The sequence below is a fragment of the Cololabis saira genome, chromosome 23 (genome assembly GCF_033807715.1).
Source record: "Cololabis saira isolate AMF1-May2022 chromosome 23, fColSai1.1, whole genome shotgun sequence".
Lineage (NCBI taxonomy): Eukaryota > Metazoa > Chordata > Actinopteri > Beloniformes > Belonidae > Cololabis > Cololabis saira.
This window is the reverse complement of record NC_084609.1, coordinates 4,889,076-4,903,163: the sequence shown is the minus strand read 5'-3', so window position 1 is coordinate 4,903,163 and position 14,088 is coordinate 4,889,076. Positions and strand designations below refer to the sequence as shown.

Sequence of the window (14,088 nt, the reverse complement as noted above, 5' to 3'; positions counted from 1 at the left end):
GGAAGAAGCCTCACGGGGCTGTTTCGTCAAAGGCTCCCCTGTTGGCCTTAAACGACTATTTTTAATAATAAAACATACAAGAGAATCGCTGGCGTGACGCTTTCTCTCTAATAGGTTTTCCTTCACTTGTGGACACTTTTGAGTTGAATCAGTCTTTTTTGAGGAAGTAAATATGCAATGTGTGCCGCCCCTACACCGACACCCACGCAGGAATCCCCTGCCACTGATGGAGAGTCACTGGGCTCCCGTGGGCCCCTCATCTGGCTCCCGGCCTGACCCACGACGCCCCCCCGCCGGAGGAGCATATGTACCGGCGGAGGCGGCAGCAGGCAACCCGCCACCAGCTTTGTACTTCTGCTGCGCGTGAGACGCGCGGCACTCGAGAAAACGGGGAAAAGGTGAGCTGTGGGGCGATGCAGAGACACGGGGGACTACAAAAGAGAGGTCAGGTTTAATATCTCTGTGGCAAGATCACATGATGGCGTTTGAAAAAGCTCCGGCAGGTTCAGAAACAGCTATAAAACAAATGAATTACATGAATTACATTCACTTTCATCCTCAGATTTGTCCCTAAAGGAAGTCAAGAAGCTGCTGCTGTCAAAACATGTATAAATAAAAGAAATTCAAATGCATACCAGTAACATTTTACACAGTAATGTACAAAAATCAGCATCAATTTTTGCTGGTTGTTGTTTTTATCTTTAATCTGGAAGAATTGGAAGTTTTGTATGATAAACGTAAACAGTTATTTCCTTTAAATTGCCCTTTTTTATGAAGAAAAAAGATTTTCCAGTCACTGCATCAGCTGTTGGAAGGTAAATTATCTGATTGGCTGCCGGCAGTTCGACTCGAGCAGCAAACTTTCTGGCACTGCTGTCTGGAGGGGAATCGGTTCGAGTTGCCGTCGCAGCCGCCGTAGACGAAGGGCCTGCACTCGCCCGACGGGGCGTGGAAGTACCAGAGCAGGACGTAGTCCGAACAGGCGCCCTCCGACATCGGCTCCAGGCAGCGGTCCGATACTGGAACTGCAGCGGAAACATGTTCAAGCGTGGCCAGTTTAGGATTTGCATCATTCACACCAGCTTCTGACGCGTCTGAAGTTGTTGTTTTTTAATTATGTATGAGTGTTTAAAGTGTTTAGGACAGGGGTCTTCTATAGAGGTAAATTTGTGTCTTAATTATTCAATCAAAAAAAAGATTGCTTCAATCAAAAGATATATTTTAAATTAAAAAAATGTCACTTCAATCAATAAAAATGATTTCAATCAAAGAAAAAAAGTGTTTGAATGCAAAAAAATATTTGAGACTCAAAAAAATGCATTTGAACACTGTTTTTCTTTTGACCAATGGGGAAGCTCCGCCCACTGCGGGATGTTTGTGTCAAAATGATTCAATCAAAAAAAAAAAAGACTTCAAAACTTTTTTCACTTCAATCAAAGAAAAAATCACTTCAAACCGAAAAAAATATTTTCAATCCAAAAAAAAAAGTATTCAAATGCAATTTTTTGGGTCTCAAATATTTTTTTGCATTGGTTTTTTTTATTGAAGTGATTTTTTTTCATTTAAAATATTTTTTTTTTCCTTTTTGAAGCAACTTCTTTTTTGATTAAATGATAAAGACACAAATGTCCTACCCATAATATGGCCCAAACCCAAAAAAACACTACTTCAATCAAAAAAGTTGCTTCAAACAAAAAAAACTTCACTTCTATCAAAGAAAACATTTCCAATCACAGAAAATCAGTGTTCAAATGCATTTTTTTGAGTCTCAAATATTTTTTTGCATTCAAACACTTTTTTTCTTTGATTGAAATCATTTTTATTGATTGAAGTGAATTTTATTTTAATTTAAAATATATTTTTTGATTGAAGCAATCTATTTTTTGATTGAATAATTAAGACACAAATCTACCTCCATAGTCTTCAACCTTTTCTAGCCCAGGGACCCTTGGATGAGAGAAAAACAGAGCAGGGACCCCCGCTTGTAATTATGGCCCGAGCACTGACAGTGCGAAGGCCCTATTGTATCTGTAGGAATTGTTTTCATTTTTATTTTTCCGACGAGAGCCTTTTTTCCCCCTAAACGTGCCCCAAAAGTCACCAAATTTTGCACGCAAGCCAGGCCTGGCGAACAATACGGTTTGACGTACATGCACGAAAATCGGTACACACCTGTATTATGTCGCAACTTAAAGAAAAGTCTCTTGGCGCCATGGCCGAAACCAAACAGGAAGTCGGCCATTTTGAATTAATCGTGTAATTTTGGCGCAATTTATGCCATTTTTCACGTGTCGTACTTTAACGAACTCCTCCTAGCAGGATCGTCCGTTCGACATAAAACTTGCTCAGTAGACACAAAAGACGTTAACTATGAAAAGTTAGCAAAATTGTGAGTTTTCGTGAAATGGCGTGGCCGTGGCGCCATTTTCTGCCATAACTTTTGAATGGTTTGACATAGAGACTCGTGGGTGGTGTCATCGGACTTAGTTTTGAGACTTTGACCATAATTGGCCTGAATTAGCCCCGCCCCTTTTTCTGATTGGTCGATATTTGATAGTTCCTACTTTCTGCCATAACTTTTGAATGGTTTGACATAAAGAGTCATGGGTGGTGTCATCCGACTTAGTTTTGAGACTTTGACCTTTATTGGTGAAAATTGCACGGGCTGCTTGCAGCTTTAATTCTTATTTGTTCACTTTTTTTTAATGTGTCAAGTTTTAAGCCTAGCTTATAATAACCTTTGAATGTGTTTTATTCTGCTTATATCGCCTCATTAACCAATTCCTGACTGGATTATTAGCCTACATGAGTTTATGGTTGATGAAACTTTGGCCTCGTCAGACGTGGAAGGAGTAACGTTAGGCCGAGCTGTAACGTTACAATCTCCAGCTTTAGGCTTCGTTATTGTCACAAATTTATCCATCAGGTCGAACTAGCGTTAAATAGGAAATAGCCAAGTCAATTTCGCAATGAATTTTCTTTTCTTAAACAGTTAGCAAGCTTGTTTTTCCGCTCTAAAGTTGACATTAGTCACATGACTCACGTGATGGGAATCATTTATGTAGAGTTGTAGACTAAATAGTTATTGTCAAAAGTACATTATTATCGCCTGTTCATAGAGTTTTCTCAATCAAACTTTAAAAAAATATACAGACAAAAGGTTAATTGATCCATTACTACCTAGATATTATCATTTGGTAGATATTAATAGAAATTTCACCACAAAACACATTTACTAGATTAAAATCTCATTTTTATCTTTGTCTCCTACCTTGAGCCATTAATTATTTGAGCTCATTACTCATACATGATATAAAAAAATGGAGAAATAAGACCAAATGCACAGATTAAAACCGAGGGAAATTAAAGGAGAGTGAAAAAGTAGAATAAAATCAGTTATCTTGGCCTCTCACCAGTTTCTGCTCCAAATACTCGTCTTTTCCTCCGTCCCGACTCCACAGTTTCTCCTCTGTGAGAATCTGGAGACAGAAACCGAAGTTTAACATGTTGTTGGACTCAACCCCAAAGAACCTCTGGATGTGGATTTAATGAGCACCAGCGGCGTTTTTGACTCATTTTGAAGCCAAATGAGGGTTTTTGTGGAGCGGCCATTGATTGATTTCTCAGGCTCTTCACGTAAGCGATCATCTTTACTACAAACGAGACCGAAAGATACCGTTCCAAGAAGTTTGCCATTCAGAGCTGAACAAACAACATCACTAATCTAAGCCGCCATTATACGAGGAGAGCAAACAGTTCAGTCATTAAATGTCTAAGCGGTAGGACGACTGTGGTGTGACCTGATCTGTTCATAAACATTAAACTGTAATTTAATCAGTTGTACTTAGAAAGTAACACAAAGAGGAGGCTGCACGAAAAAAAAACTAACAATCCAGCGGGTTTTAATATATATATACATGATTGGAGGTCAAATGTGAAATAACCGTCACGAGGCATGTAATTACACCCACAATCAAAGGTCGGAAGTATAAAAAAAAACAAAAAAACAGTCCTTTTAGTGTGAATTAATTTGAAATGAGCTGACATTGACACCGGGCAAAGACAACCTCAGCTTTGATGAGTCGTCTGGCAAAAACTGCGATAACTTTAAATGCAAAAACCCATTCGTGCCTGTGGCTGGATTCACTAATGAGCCTCGTGACGTCTCTGGCTGCTTTGTGCCAACCTTTGTCTTTTTTTAAACTCTCTGCCTTGTTTTATTTGTGTTTTTATTGACAGCTTTGGCCTGTTTTAGGTGTGCTGGGCCAGAGGACGGCTAATCTTTGGATGGCATCCCCCCCTGAAATAAAAACGGTCCAAATCATCCCCCCTGTAAAACTGTCATCCCCCCTTTCCATCCCTTATGTCATTTCATCAATGAATGTGGTTTTACTGCTATTTCAACATTTAGAGTCATCACCAGAAAAATAACACCAGAAAAATAAATTATATGACAATTTTCACCTGTTTCAAGTAAATTTTCACTTGAAATAAGTAGAAAAATCTGCCATTGGGACAAGATTTATCTTCTTATAACAAGCAAAATCTTGTTCCACTGGCACATTTTTCTACTTCTACTAATTGTTGTTTTTTCCAGTGATGAGTCTTGTTTTAAGTGTAATAAGATTTTTTTACTAAAATGAGACATTTAATAAGATAATAAGACAAATATTCTTGTTAAGATTGTGAGTTTTTGCAGTGATCCATTTTACTTATCCTGTGAAGGACAGGGTCATATTGATAAGTTCAGAAAAGTGTTTTTTATTGTTGTGTTTTGATGTATTTGATGTAAGCCCAGTGGATATTTAAAGCTTACAGAAGGCTGCATTTAACTGCTGCTATGTCATTCCTGCAGTATTTCTGCAGCTGTTTTGGTCACTGCTATTATTTGTAATATATTATATTATTTGTAATAAGCACAAATTATCTGTCCCCATATGATAAAATCCACCATCCCCACTGATTTTTTTTACAACTTGAGTACTGGGTACGTCTATGATGAAATGAGATGAGCTGAGATAAATCTTACTGTGAGGAAATAGAATAGAATTAAACATTAAATCGTCTGAAATAAATATCAAAATATCAAGTAGCAAGGAAAACCTCTTCCCTTGTGTGCTTTTCTTGCAGCGTACTAACTTGTGCACGCTTCGGGAGAAATAAAACATATAAAGGATTTCAGACTATACTTTGGTCAAATTAATTTAGTGCAGATTAATTGGCAAAGTTACACATAAAATGTTGTGTTTGAAACAACTGATGAAGTGGTACAGTTTACTGCTTTCAGTGTGACAAAGTGCAGTTTTTCAAGGTGATGGTCATTTACTTTTTTTAAAAGCAGTGACAAAGTAATTTATTTTAATGACTTAGAGAATGATCTGTTAACGTTTATGTGTTTTGATTTGACCTTTTCTTACCGGTACGGTTCACAGCAGCAGGACTGGAAAGTTCCCCCTTCGTTTCGTTGTATTGTTCCCGTTTCACAGCTTGATCTTCCACTTCCACGTCTTCTTCATCGAGGTCTCCGTTAACGGATAAATCATCTTCCTCCGGCTCGTTTTGACTCCCAGTCTCTGTCGTTGTTGCATCTGGATCCACAGATTTGACCATGAACTTGTACTCCAACCCTGCGATGATACGAGCCCCAAATAAGAACGTTAAGTCAATTAGTCTGTTAGAGGGTAGGAAAGTAATTTCAGCTAATTTGAACATTTTGCTTTAAATTCTGAGTCAATATTCAAGTATAAGAACTGGAGAATGTCAAAATGTGTTGCAAAATGTACCCGAGGAACCTATGGCACGTGTGTTTGTAAAAATGCGTGGGAACTCCCCATTTTTCTCAAAAAATGTATGAATTTTTTGGCAAAATTTTATGATTTTTTTCCACAAAGGTTTACAACTTTTTCCATTAAATTCTATTACTTTTTCCTGGTTCCAGAAATGTTATTACTTTTTTTTTTTCCAATAAATGGTATGACTTTTCATTGGGTATTCTGTTTGTACGTTAGGGCTACTATATATGTAGATTGGATTGATGTTCAAGTTTCGGTAAATTTATTCTGACACGTATCTCCGTTTTAGAGGCTTGTAATATAGGTAAACTTAATTAGGTAAAACTTTATTCAGCCACATGACATTCCCCTCTCCAAATATGATCACCGTCAGAGTGAGCATACTTAAATTATAGGATATTATGCCACTAATCCTCCATTCGGAATGACTTAATTTGACTGTTTCAGAGAGAACTGTGTCTAAAGAAATCTCATTTTCAAGAGAACTGTACCAGATATCTCCATAAAACCACTGGTTACTATTCAATAGCATTCAAGACAACTACGTAATAGTAGATTTTATAGGGATTTATGTTTTTCTGATAAATGAGAGAAAAGTGGAGTCCTATTTGTTCTTATTACCAAAAAGTGCAATTTCTGCCTAAAATAAAGGTATGATTACAGTGCTATATTTCACTATTTTCTCAGGTAAATCATTTTCTGACTGTTTGATGATGTAGTTCCGCCACCTGGTTCAAACCTCAGCAAGTTTGATGCAGAAAAGAGTGAGCAGTTATGAGCTTTTTTTCTTACTTTTCCCCCTATTTGAACTGGCCCAATTTGGCCCCTTTTTAGGGTTTGGAGTAGTTCTAAAGAAGAGCCAAAAAATACAAATTTCCGACCAAAATCAAAAACCCCAACATCCAATTTCACTAATAGGAGACCCTAAAGATAATAAAAATAATTGTTGTGGTTGGTTCTACCTCGGGTAGGGGTATTTTGAAATCTAAGTGCCATTGTTCCTAGATCAGGGGTCGGCAACCCGTGGCTCTTTAGCGCCGCCCTAGTGGCTCCTGGAGCTTTTTCAAAAATGTTTGACTTTCTTTTTCCTTTTTTTCTTTTTTTTCTATTTTTTTTTCTTTTTTTCCTTTTTCTCTTTTTTTTCCTTCTTTCTTTTTTCCTTTTTTTTCTTCTTTTTTCCCTTTTTCTCTTTTTTTCTTCCTTTTTTTAATCTCGACATTTCGACTTTTTTCTCAACATTTCGACTTTTTTCACAAAATTTTGACTTTTTTCTCGACATTTCGACTTTTTTCTCAACATTTCGACTTTTTTCACAAAATTTTGACTTTTTTCTCAACATTTCGACTTTTTTCACAAAATTTTGACTATTTCCTCGACATTTCGAGTTTTTCTCAACATTTCGACTTTTTTCTCGACGTTTCGACTTTTTTCTCAAGATTGTACTTCAACATTAATCTTGACATTTCAACTTTTTTCTCGAAATTTTGACTTTTTTCTCGACATTTCGACTTTTTTCTCGAAGTGCATAATGAATTCATTCTAAGGCTTATACGAGACTTTTCATTTTTCGCGGCTCCAGACACATTAGTTTTTTGTGTTTTTGGTCCAATGATCCAAGAAGTTACATAATCTGTTTTATGGACTGGTATTTTAGGTTGAAATCAGATATTTTTGCATACATGGGAATGAAGAGTGTGTTGTCATTGCTGGAAATCCCCAGTAAAGAGTTTAAATGACACTTAAAGTTCATATTTATTATCTCATCTAAGCCACAATCACTATTGAGAGAATGAATTTCTCATGAGCCCATGCTTGTGATGCTCTGAGCGTGTTGTGTTGTGCAGGCGTCCCTCTCCACGGCGCTCTGGTGTTTGTGAATGGCGCCACCGACGCCGGCCCCACAGCGCGTGTTCCTCCGAGAGAACACAACAGATGGCTCGACACACACGGGTGCCGAGCCGCTGCCACGGATCCCCACGACAGAGAGCCGCACGCAAGCAGGCGCTCAACGCCGGCCCGTCCGAGGGCGTGTGTTTATCAGCTCTTGGACAAAGAAAAGTGTGAACATGCGCTCCGTAGAGGGTTCAAGATGTCCCGCCCAACACCCAGATGACATCCCCCCCGGCCTTACCGCACTTCTCCACCACCTCCAGGGTGACCAGCTCCTTCACTTCTCCTGCCTGGACACACACAAAACACTTTATCACTGAAGAGGACGGTTAAATCCACTATTTTAAAATATGTCTCTGTGTGAGCGGGACATACCGATAGTCCAGGCTCCCCCTTGTCTCCTTTTGCTCCTTCCATACCCACGGCTCCCTGTTGGTGCAACACATTTATATTCAGAGCTGGGTAGTAACGACTTACATTTACTCCGTTACATTTACTTGAGTAAGTTTTGGGAAATTCTGTACTTTTAGGAGTAGTTTTGAATCACTATACTTTTTACTTTTACTTGAGTAGATTTGTGAAGAAGAAACTGTTCCTCTTACTCCGCTACATTAGGCTACGTTGAGCTGTTACTTTTCTTTTATCCCTTTTATCCACGTACGCGTCAATCTCATGACATCACTGAGTGATTCTTTGGGAAAAATGTTTGTTTTTGCATGTTTTGTCACATTTACACAGACTCAAACACACACAGAGTTTCTATGAGTTCATGTTTGTTCTAGTTCTGCTGGTTAAAAAAGAAAAGTACGAAGGCTTGAAATTTTAATTTATTTTTTTATTCTGTATTATTTTATTTATTTTATTATTTATTAAAGTACTTGAATTTATTTAAGATTATTTGAATTTAAGCTATTTTTTATTAATTTTAATTTATTTTATTATTTTATTGAGTTAATTTGCCTGAAGATGATTATTTTGTACTTTTGTCTGTTTGAATGGTTGTGTTAAAAAAATAAATCAGACGTTACTCAACAGTTACTCAATACTTGAGTAGTTTTTTCACCAAGTACTTTTTTACTTTTACTAAAGTAATTATTTGGATGACTCCTTTTTACTTCTACTTGAGTCATATTATTCTGAAGTAACAGTACTTTTACTTGAGTACAATTTTTGGCTCCTCTACCCAGCTCTGTTTATATTTCATTTTGATTCAACGATTCTCAGGACTTCCTGTATCATCACAGTGCAGAATTTCACAGCTTCCATCAGCAGTTTCTAAAGAACGTTCACATTCCTAGAAAGGTGCTTTTACTTATTTTAGCTTGTTTACTTTCTCAATGTAACAGTTCCTTAGAGAGAAAGTTTGATGACTTGTAATATACGGTGTAGATAATCAGTAATGCATGTAGTTTAATGGGCTCTTTTTCATTTCCAGCTGGATTTAACCCTCAAGAGTCTAAAGCGGGGGTTGGCAACACGCGGCTCTAGAGCCGCATGCGGCTCTTTAGCGCCGCCCTAGTGGTTCCTGGAGCTTTTTCAACAATGTTTGACCTATTTCCTTTTTTTCCTTTTTATTCTTTTATTCTTTTTTTCTTTTTTCTTCCTTTTTCCTTTCCTTTTTAATCTCGACATTTCAACTTTTTTCATGAAATTCTGACTATTTCCTCGACATTTTGACTTTTTTCTCAAAATTTTGACTTTTTTTCTCGACATTGACTTTTTTCTCAAGATTGTACTTCAACATTAATCTTGACATTTTGACTTTTTTCTCGAAATTTCTACTTTTTTCTCGACATTTCGACTTTTTTCTCGTCATTTCGACTTTTTTCTCAAGATTGTACTTCAACATTAATCACGACATTTTGAATGTTTTTCTTGAAATTCTTTACTTTTTTCTCGTCAGTTCGACTTTTTTCTCGACATTTCGACTTTTTTCTCGACATTGACTTTTTTTCTCAAGATTGTACTTTAACATTAATCTTGACATTTCGACTTTTTCTCGTCATTTCGACTTTTTTCTCGAGATTGTACTTCAACATTAATCTCGACATTTCGAATGTTTTTCATGAAATTTGTTCCTTTTTTCTCGACATTTCGACTTTTTTCTCGACATTTCGCCTTTCGCCATTTGTCTTCATTCTAAGGCTTATACAAGACTTTTCATTTTTTGCGGCTTCAGACATATTTGTTTTTTGTGTTTTTGGCCCAATAAGGCTTTTTCAACATTTTGGGTTGCCGACCCCTGGTCTAAAGCATCTCGCTACAAATATTCCCTTCAATATGTTACACTACTCTCAAGTTTTGTAATATGTTAGATTTGATCATTTATCCTTCAAATTACAAAGCAACGGTAAAGTGTGAAGGAAAAGCAGCTTTTTAGAATGATTGCTGCGTTTATTTATATAAAAAAAGGGATGGAAAACACGATTTTGATGAGTTTTGGTTCAATACTCTCAGGAGGATGAAATCGTAATTTCAGATAATTTGAACATTTTGCTTTAAATTCTGAGTCAATATTCAAATATACCGGTAAGTTAAATGATTTTACCAAGAGGTTGCATCTGTTTTATGGACTGGTATTTTAGGTTGAAATCAGATATAAGAACGAAATCAGTGTTCTGTCACTCCTCTTCACAGTAATCCTCTAAATTCAGCACGATTCTCCCTTATTTATCATTTAACAGATGTTTTACCGGGTTCAGTTCCAGACTCTGGCTCGGCCACTGCAGAACTTTATCAGACTTCTCCAGAAGTAGTTTCTGAGTTTTCCAACAGACACCTTGTGCTACAGCAGCATCCACCGCAGAATTAAACCGTTGGATAGAGGTGATGTTTATGAGGCGATGCTCAGGTTTGAGTTTGTTTCTCCTGGACTGAAAGTCCTCCACGGGTCTTTTGGGAAACTCTCGGGCTCTCATGCATCTTTTAGTCAAGAATAGGCTTCGTCTAAATTTATAGTTCTATTCAGTCCTATGATGGTTATTTGACCACTAGCACAAAAGAGACTTGGGAGCGTGAACTAGGATTAGCTTTTGATCAATATTGGTGGGAAGCCGCACTGAAGTTCATTCACAAGACATCCATTAATGCCCGTTTGACCTTGATACAATTTAAAGTTGTATTTAGATGTCATTATTCAAAGACAAGGTTGGCAAGAATTTTCCCAAATATGTTAGATGTTTGCGACAGATGTGCAGGCTCACATTGCAATCTTAAGCATATGTGTTTCTCTTGTCCAGCCCTGACAAATTTTTGGCAAGTTTACTTCGACACCATGTCCAAGGTATTCTCAAAACCTATTGACGCCTCACCACACATTGGCATTTTTGGTTTTGCTGAGGAATAAACCCGATACTCTACTGAAGAATTGGAAGTAGCTTTCACCTCCGTGATTGCTAAACGCCACCTCCTTCTTACCTGGAAATCCACAACAGCTCCTTCCAAAACACAGTGGATTAACGAGGTTATGTCATTTTTAAAAGTAGAGAAAATTAGATACTCAAGAAGGGGAAACTTGAACAAATTCTATAATAAATGGCAACCGTTTATGGACTTTTTTGCGACAACGTAACCCCCCCCACCCCCCTTTTTATTTACCGGTATTTCTTTTTTTTACCTGTTTTTTTTTAATTTTTTTTACTTTTTGTCTATCCTTATGTTTATGTGCCCAGTTAATTATTTCATACAGACTAGGTCTATTTTATTGTATTGTTTATCTAGTCTTGTTTTGTGTTACCGTTATTTGTTCTTAAAAAGTATGTACATTTAAATTCTCTGGTGCATACAACCATGTTCATTGCTGTCACCAATGTGTCATGGCATATGTAAGTGCCTTTTTTACTTTTGCATCAATAAAAAAATATGAAACATAAAGAATAGGTTTCGTCTGACTTGTTTGCTGGCGTGCTGTAATATTCTCATGTATTTTAAATTATTTTATTGTTTTATTGTAAGATTTTCTTTGCACACGAGAGCTGCATTGCCAATTTCACTGGACTCTTTCAGCGACAATGAAGAACTCTAATCTAATGTAATCTAACATGAAAAGGCCGATTAGGTTGAACCCAGCTGTGTTGGACAGCCAGGACCTCTGTTCTAATATATAACCAGTTCTTGCTTTTTCCTTGTGGGTGATTGAATACTATTATTATTATTATTGACTCAAAAGGTTCCATATAAAATACATAAAAATACATAAAAATTACAGGTCACACATTAAAATACATGCAAACATCTGTTCCAATGTTTCCATAGTCCAGATTGTGTCGGTGTCTTGGAGAACCAGAGCGTCCTGAGACTCAGACGTTAACGGTTGCCAGATCTGTAAACACCTACAGAGTGAGTGTACAGGTGAACAGTGTGTGTGGACATATGAATCTCACCGGGTCTCCTCTCAGCCCCGGGGTGCCGGATGTTCCTTTCTGGCACAGCCTCGGCCTGCTTCTCCTGCCTCTCTCCCCCTGTTTAACACAAATCAGAGGGCAATCACACAGGGGTTTCTTCTTTTTAGGGCCCGAGCACTGACAGTGCGAAGGCCCTATTGTATCCGTAGGAATTTATTTATTTTTTCCTCCTTCTTTCCGACGGAATGAGGGCCTTTTTGCCCCCCTAAACGTGCCCCAAAAGTCACCAAATTTTGCACCAAACCAGGCCTGGCGAAAAATGTGATATTTAATGGTTTGCATTAATGGGCGTGTCCTAATGGCTCAACAGCGCCCCCTAGAAAACTTTGTGCCTCAAGCCCCACAAAACGGTTTCACGTATATGCACGAAAATCGGTACACACCTGTATCATGTCGCAACTTAAAGAAAAGTCTCTTGGCACCATGGCCGAAACCAACAGGAAGTCGGCCATTTTGAATTAATCGTGTAATTTTGGCGCAATTTATTCCATTTCTTCGGCCGTTTCTTTGCCCGAACCGTAACGTGCACCCAGGTGTGTTATACATCAAAATGTGCGTCTCCATCCTGCCACGATGGGCATTACTTTTCTCAGTCAAAAGCGTTACCCAGGTGACGATAGACGCCAAAAAGCGCACCCACCCTTCATCTGATTGGTCCATATTTGATAGTTCCTACTTTTTGCCATAACTTTTGAATGGTTTGACATAAAGACTCGTGGGTGGTGTCATCGGACTCGGTTTTGAGTCCATGACCATAATTGGTGCAAATTATCCCCGCTCCTTTTTCTGATTGGTCCATATCTGATAGTTCCTACTTTCTGCCATAACATTTGAATGGTTTGGTAGAGAGAGTCGTTGTTGTTTCATCCGCTAAATGTCCAGGCCTGAAGAATCTACATCAAGTCATACAAGCTTCCACTGCAGCCTGAACGTGCACAAGGGTGCGAGGGCCCGTTCATCGCTGCTTGCAGCTTTAATTTCTATTTGTTTTTAAATATCGCATCGCTGCAACTGCTAAAACAATCCACGACGGCGCATCGAATCGATAACTTTTAAACAGAATGAACGACAGGTCAATTAGGCCCATCCTTGGATTGGAATATCCTCATTAGAGGTTTCAAACGAGCCCCGGTCAACACGGGGAGGCTGGTAATCGCGGCTGAAAGGATGTAATTGAGTAAGATATTACTTGAAAGCTGCAGACGGAAATAGAACTGTTAATTGGGGATATGTCTCTGCAGCGTCCGCTGCCAGCGCCGGCCGCCAGTCTCTCGCAGGGAGGCGGTGATGACTGTAATCAAGCTCCGCTCGCTGTCATCGTGCTCTGTCACGTCTTCAGTACTTCAGTCGGGTTTTTACGCGGTAAAAATTCAGTCAGAGCTCCTGAGAGAGAGACTCTATTTACGTTTATGCAGCTCTGTCTTGATGACGAACCGTTACATCTCCGGGAGATTGTGGTGATGGAAGAGACGTTTTAGTGGAAGTATCCTGCACCAAGTGACATTTCCACCTATAACAGTTTACAGTCCAGACTCGTAACTCGATATGTATCAAGACAAGTCTTCAGGGTGTCTACAGGCTTTACCAAGTTAAATTTAAGACTTTTTAATACCATTTTCAAACTAAATTTTAGACCAAAAAGACACTTTGAACCCAATGTAACCCAATGTCCAGAGAAAATTGAATTTTTCAGCCATTTACCCACATTTGCTTGCCTTGTCTCAAGACTATGCTATAGCTGGGAAGGAATTCATGAAAATCTCGCACTTGGTGACAAGTTTTTGATATTTGGCATGGTGTTAGTTATGGACATAAGGTTTTCAAAAACCACAGCAAACAAATTGGGACGCCCCATAGTAGCCGGTTTGCGGAAAATTCAAAATGGCTCCCGCCGAAAAGACCAAAGGTCATATCTCAGCTTCTCTTAGTCCTAGATTGTTGTATATTGTCACTTTCTCTACTTTCTTTGTGCTAGGAATTCAATTCTGAGTTAAATTTCCTAT

The 14,088-nt window shown here is 38.2% G+C and overlaps 1 protein-coding gene across 1 annotated transcript in view; it reads right to left on the bottom strand.

Moving 5' to 3' along the window:
* Window positions 1-432: 432 nt before the first annotated feature.
* Window positions 433-14,088, bottom strand: part of LOC133424563 (collagen alpha-1(VII) chain-like) — a 155,884-nt gene continuing 142,228 nt past the window's right edge. Inside the window, 6 exon segments of the mRNA XM_061715238.1 lie at window positions 433-1,025; window positions 3,414-3,479; window positions 5,418-5,627; window positions 7,924-7,972; window positions 8,058-8,111; window positions 12,065-12,142. Of these exon segments, the coding sequence (XP_061571222.1) occupies window positions 802-1,025; window positions 3,414-3,479; window positions 5,418-5,627; window positions 7,924-7,972; window positions 8,058-8,111; window positions 12,065-12,142 (681 nt within the window). The 3' untranslated portion in view covers window positions 433-801.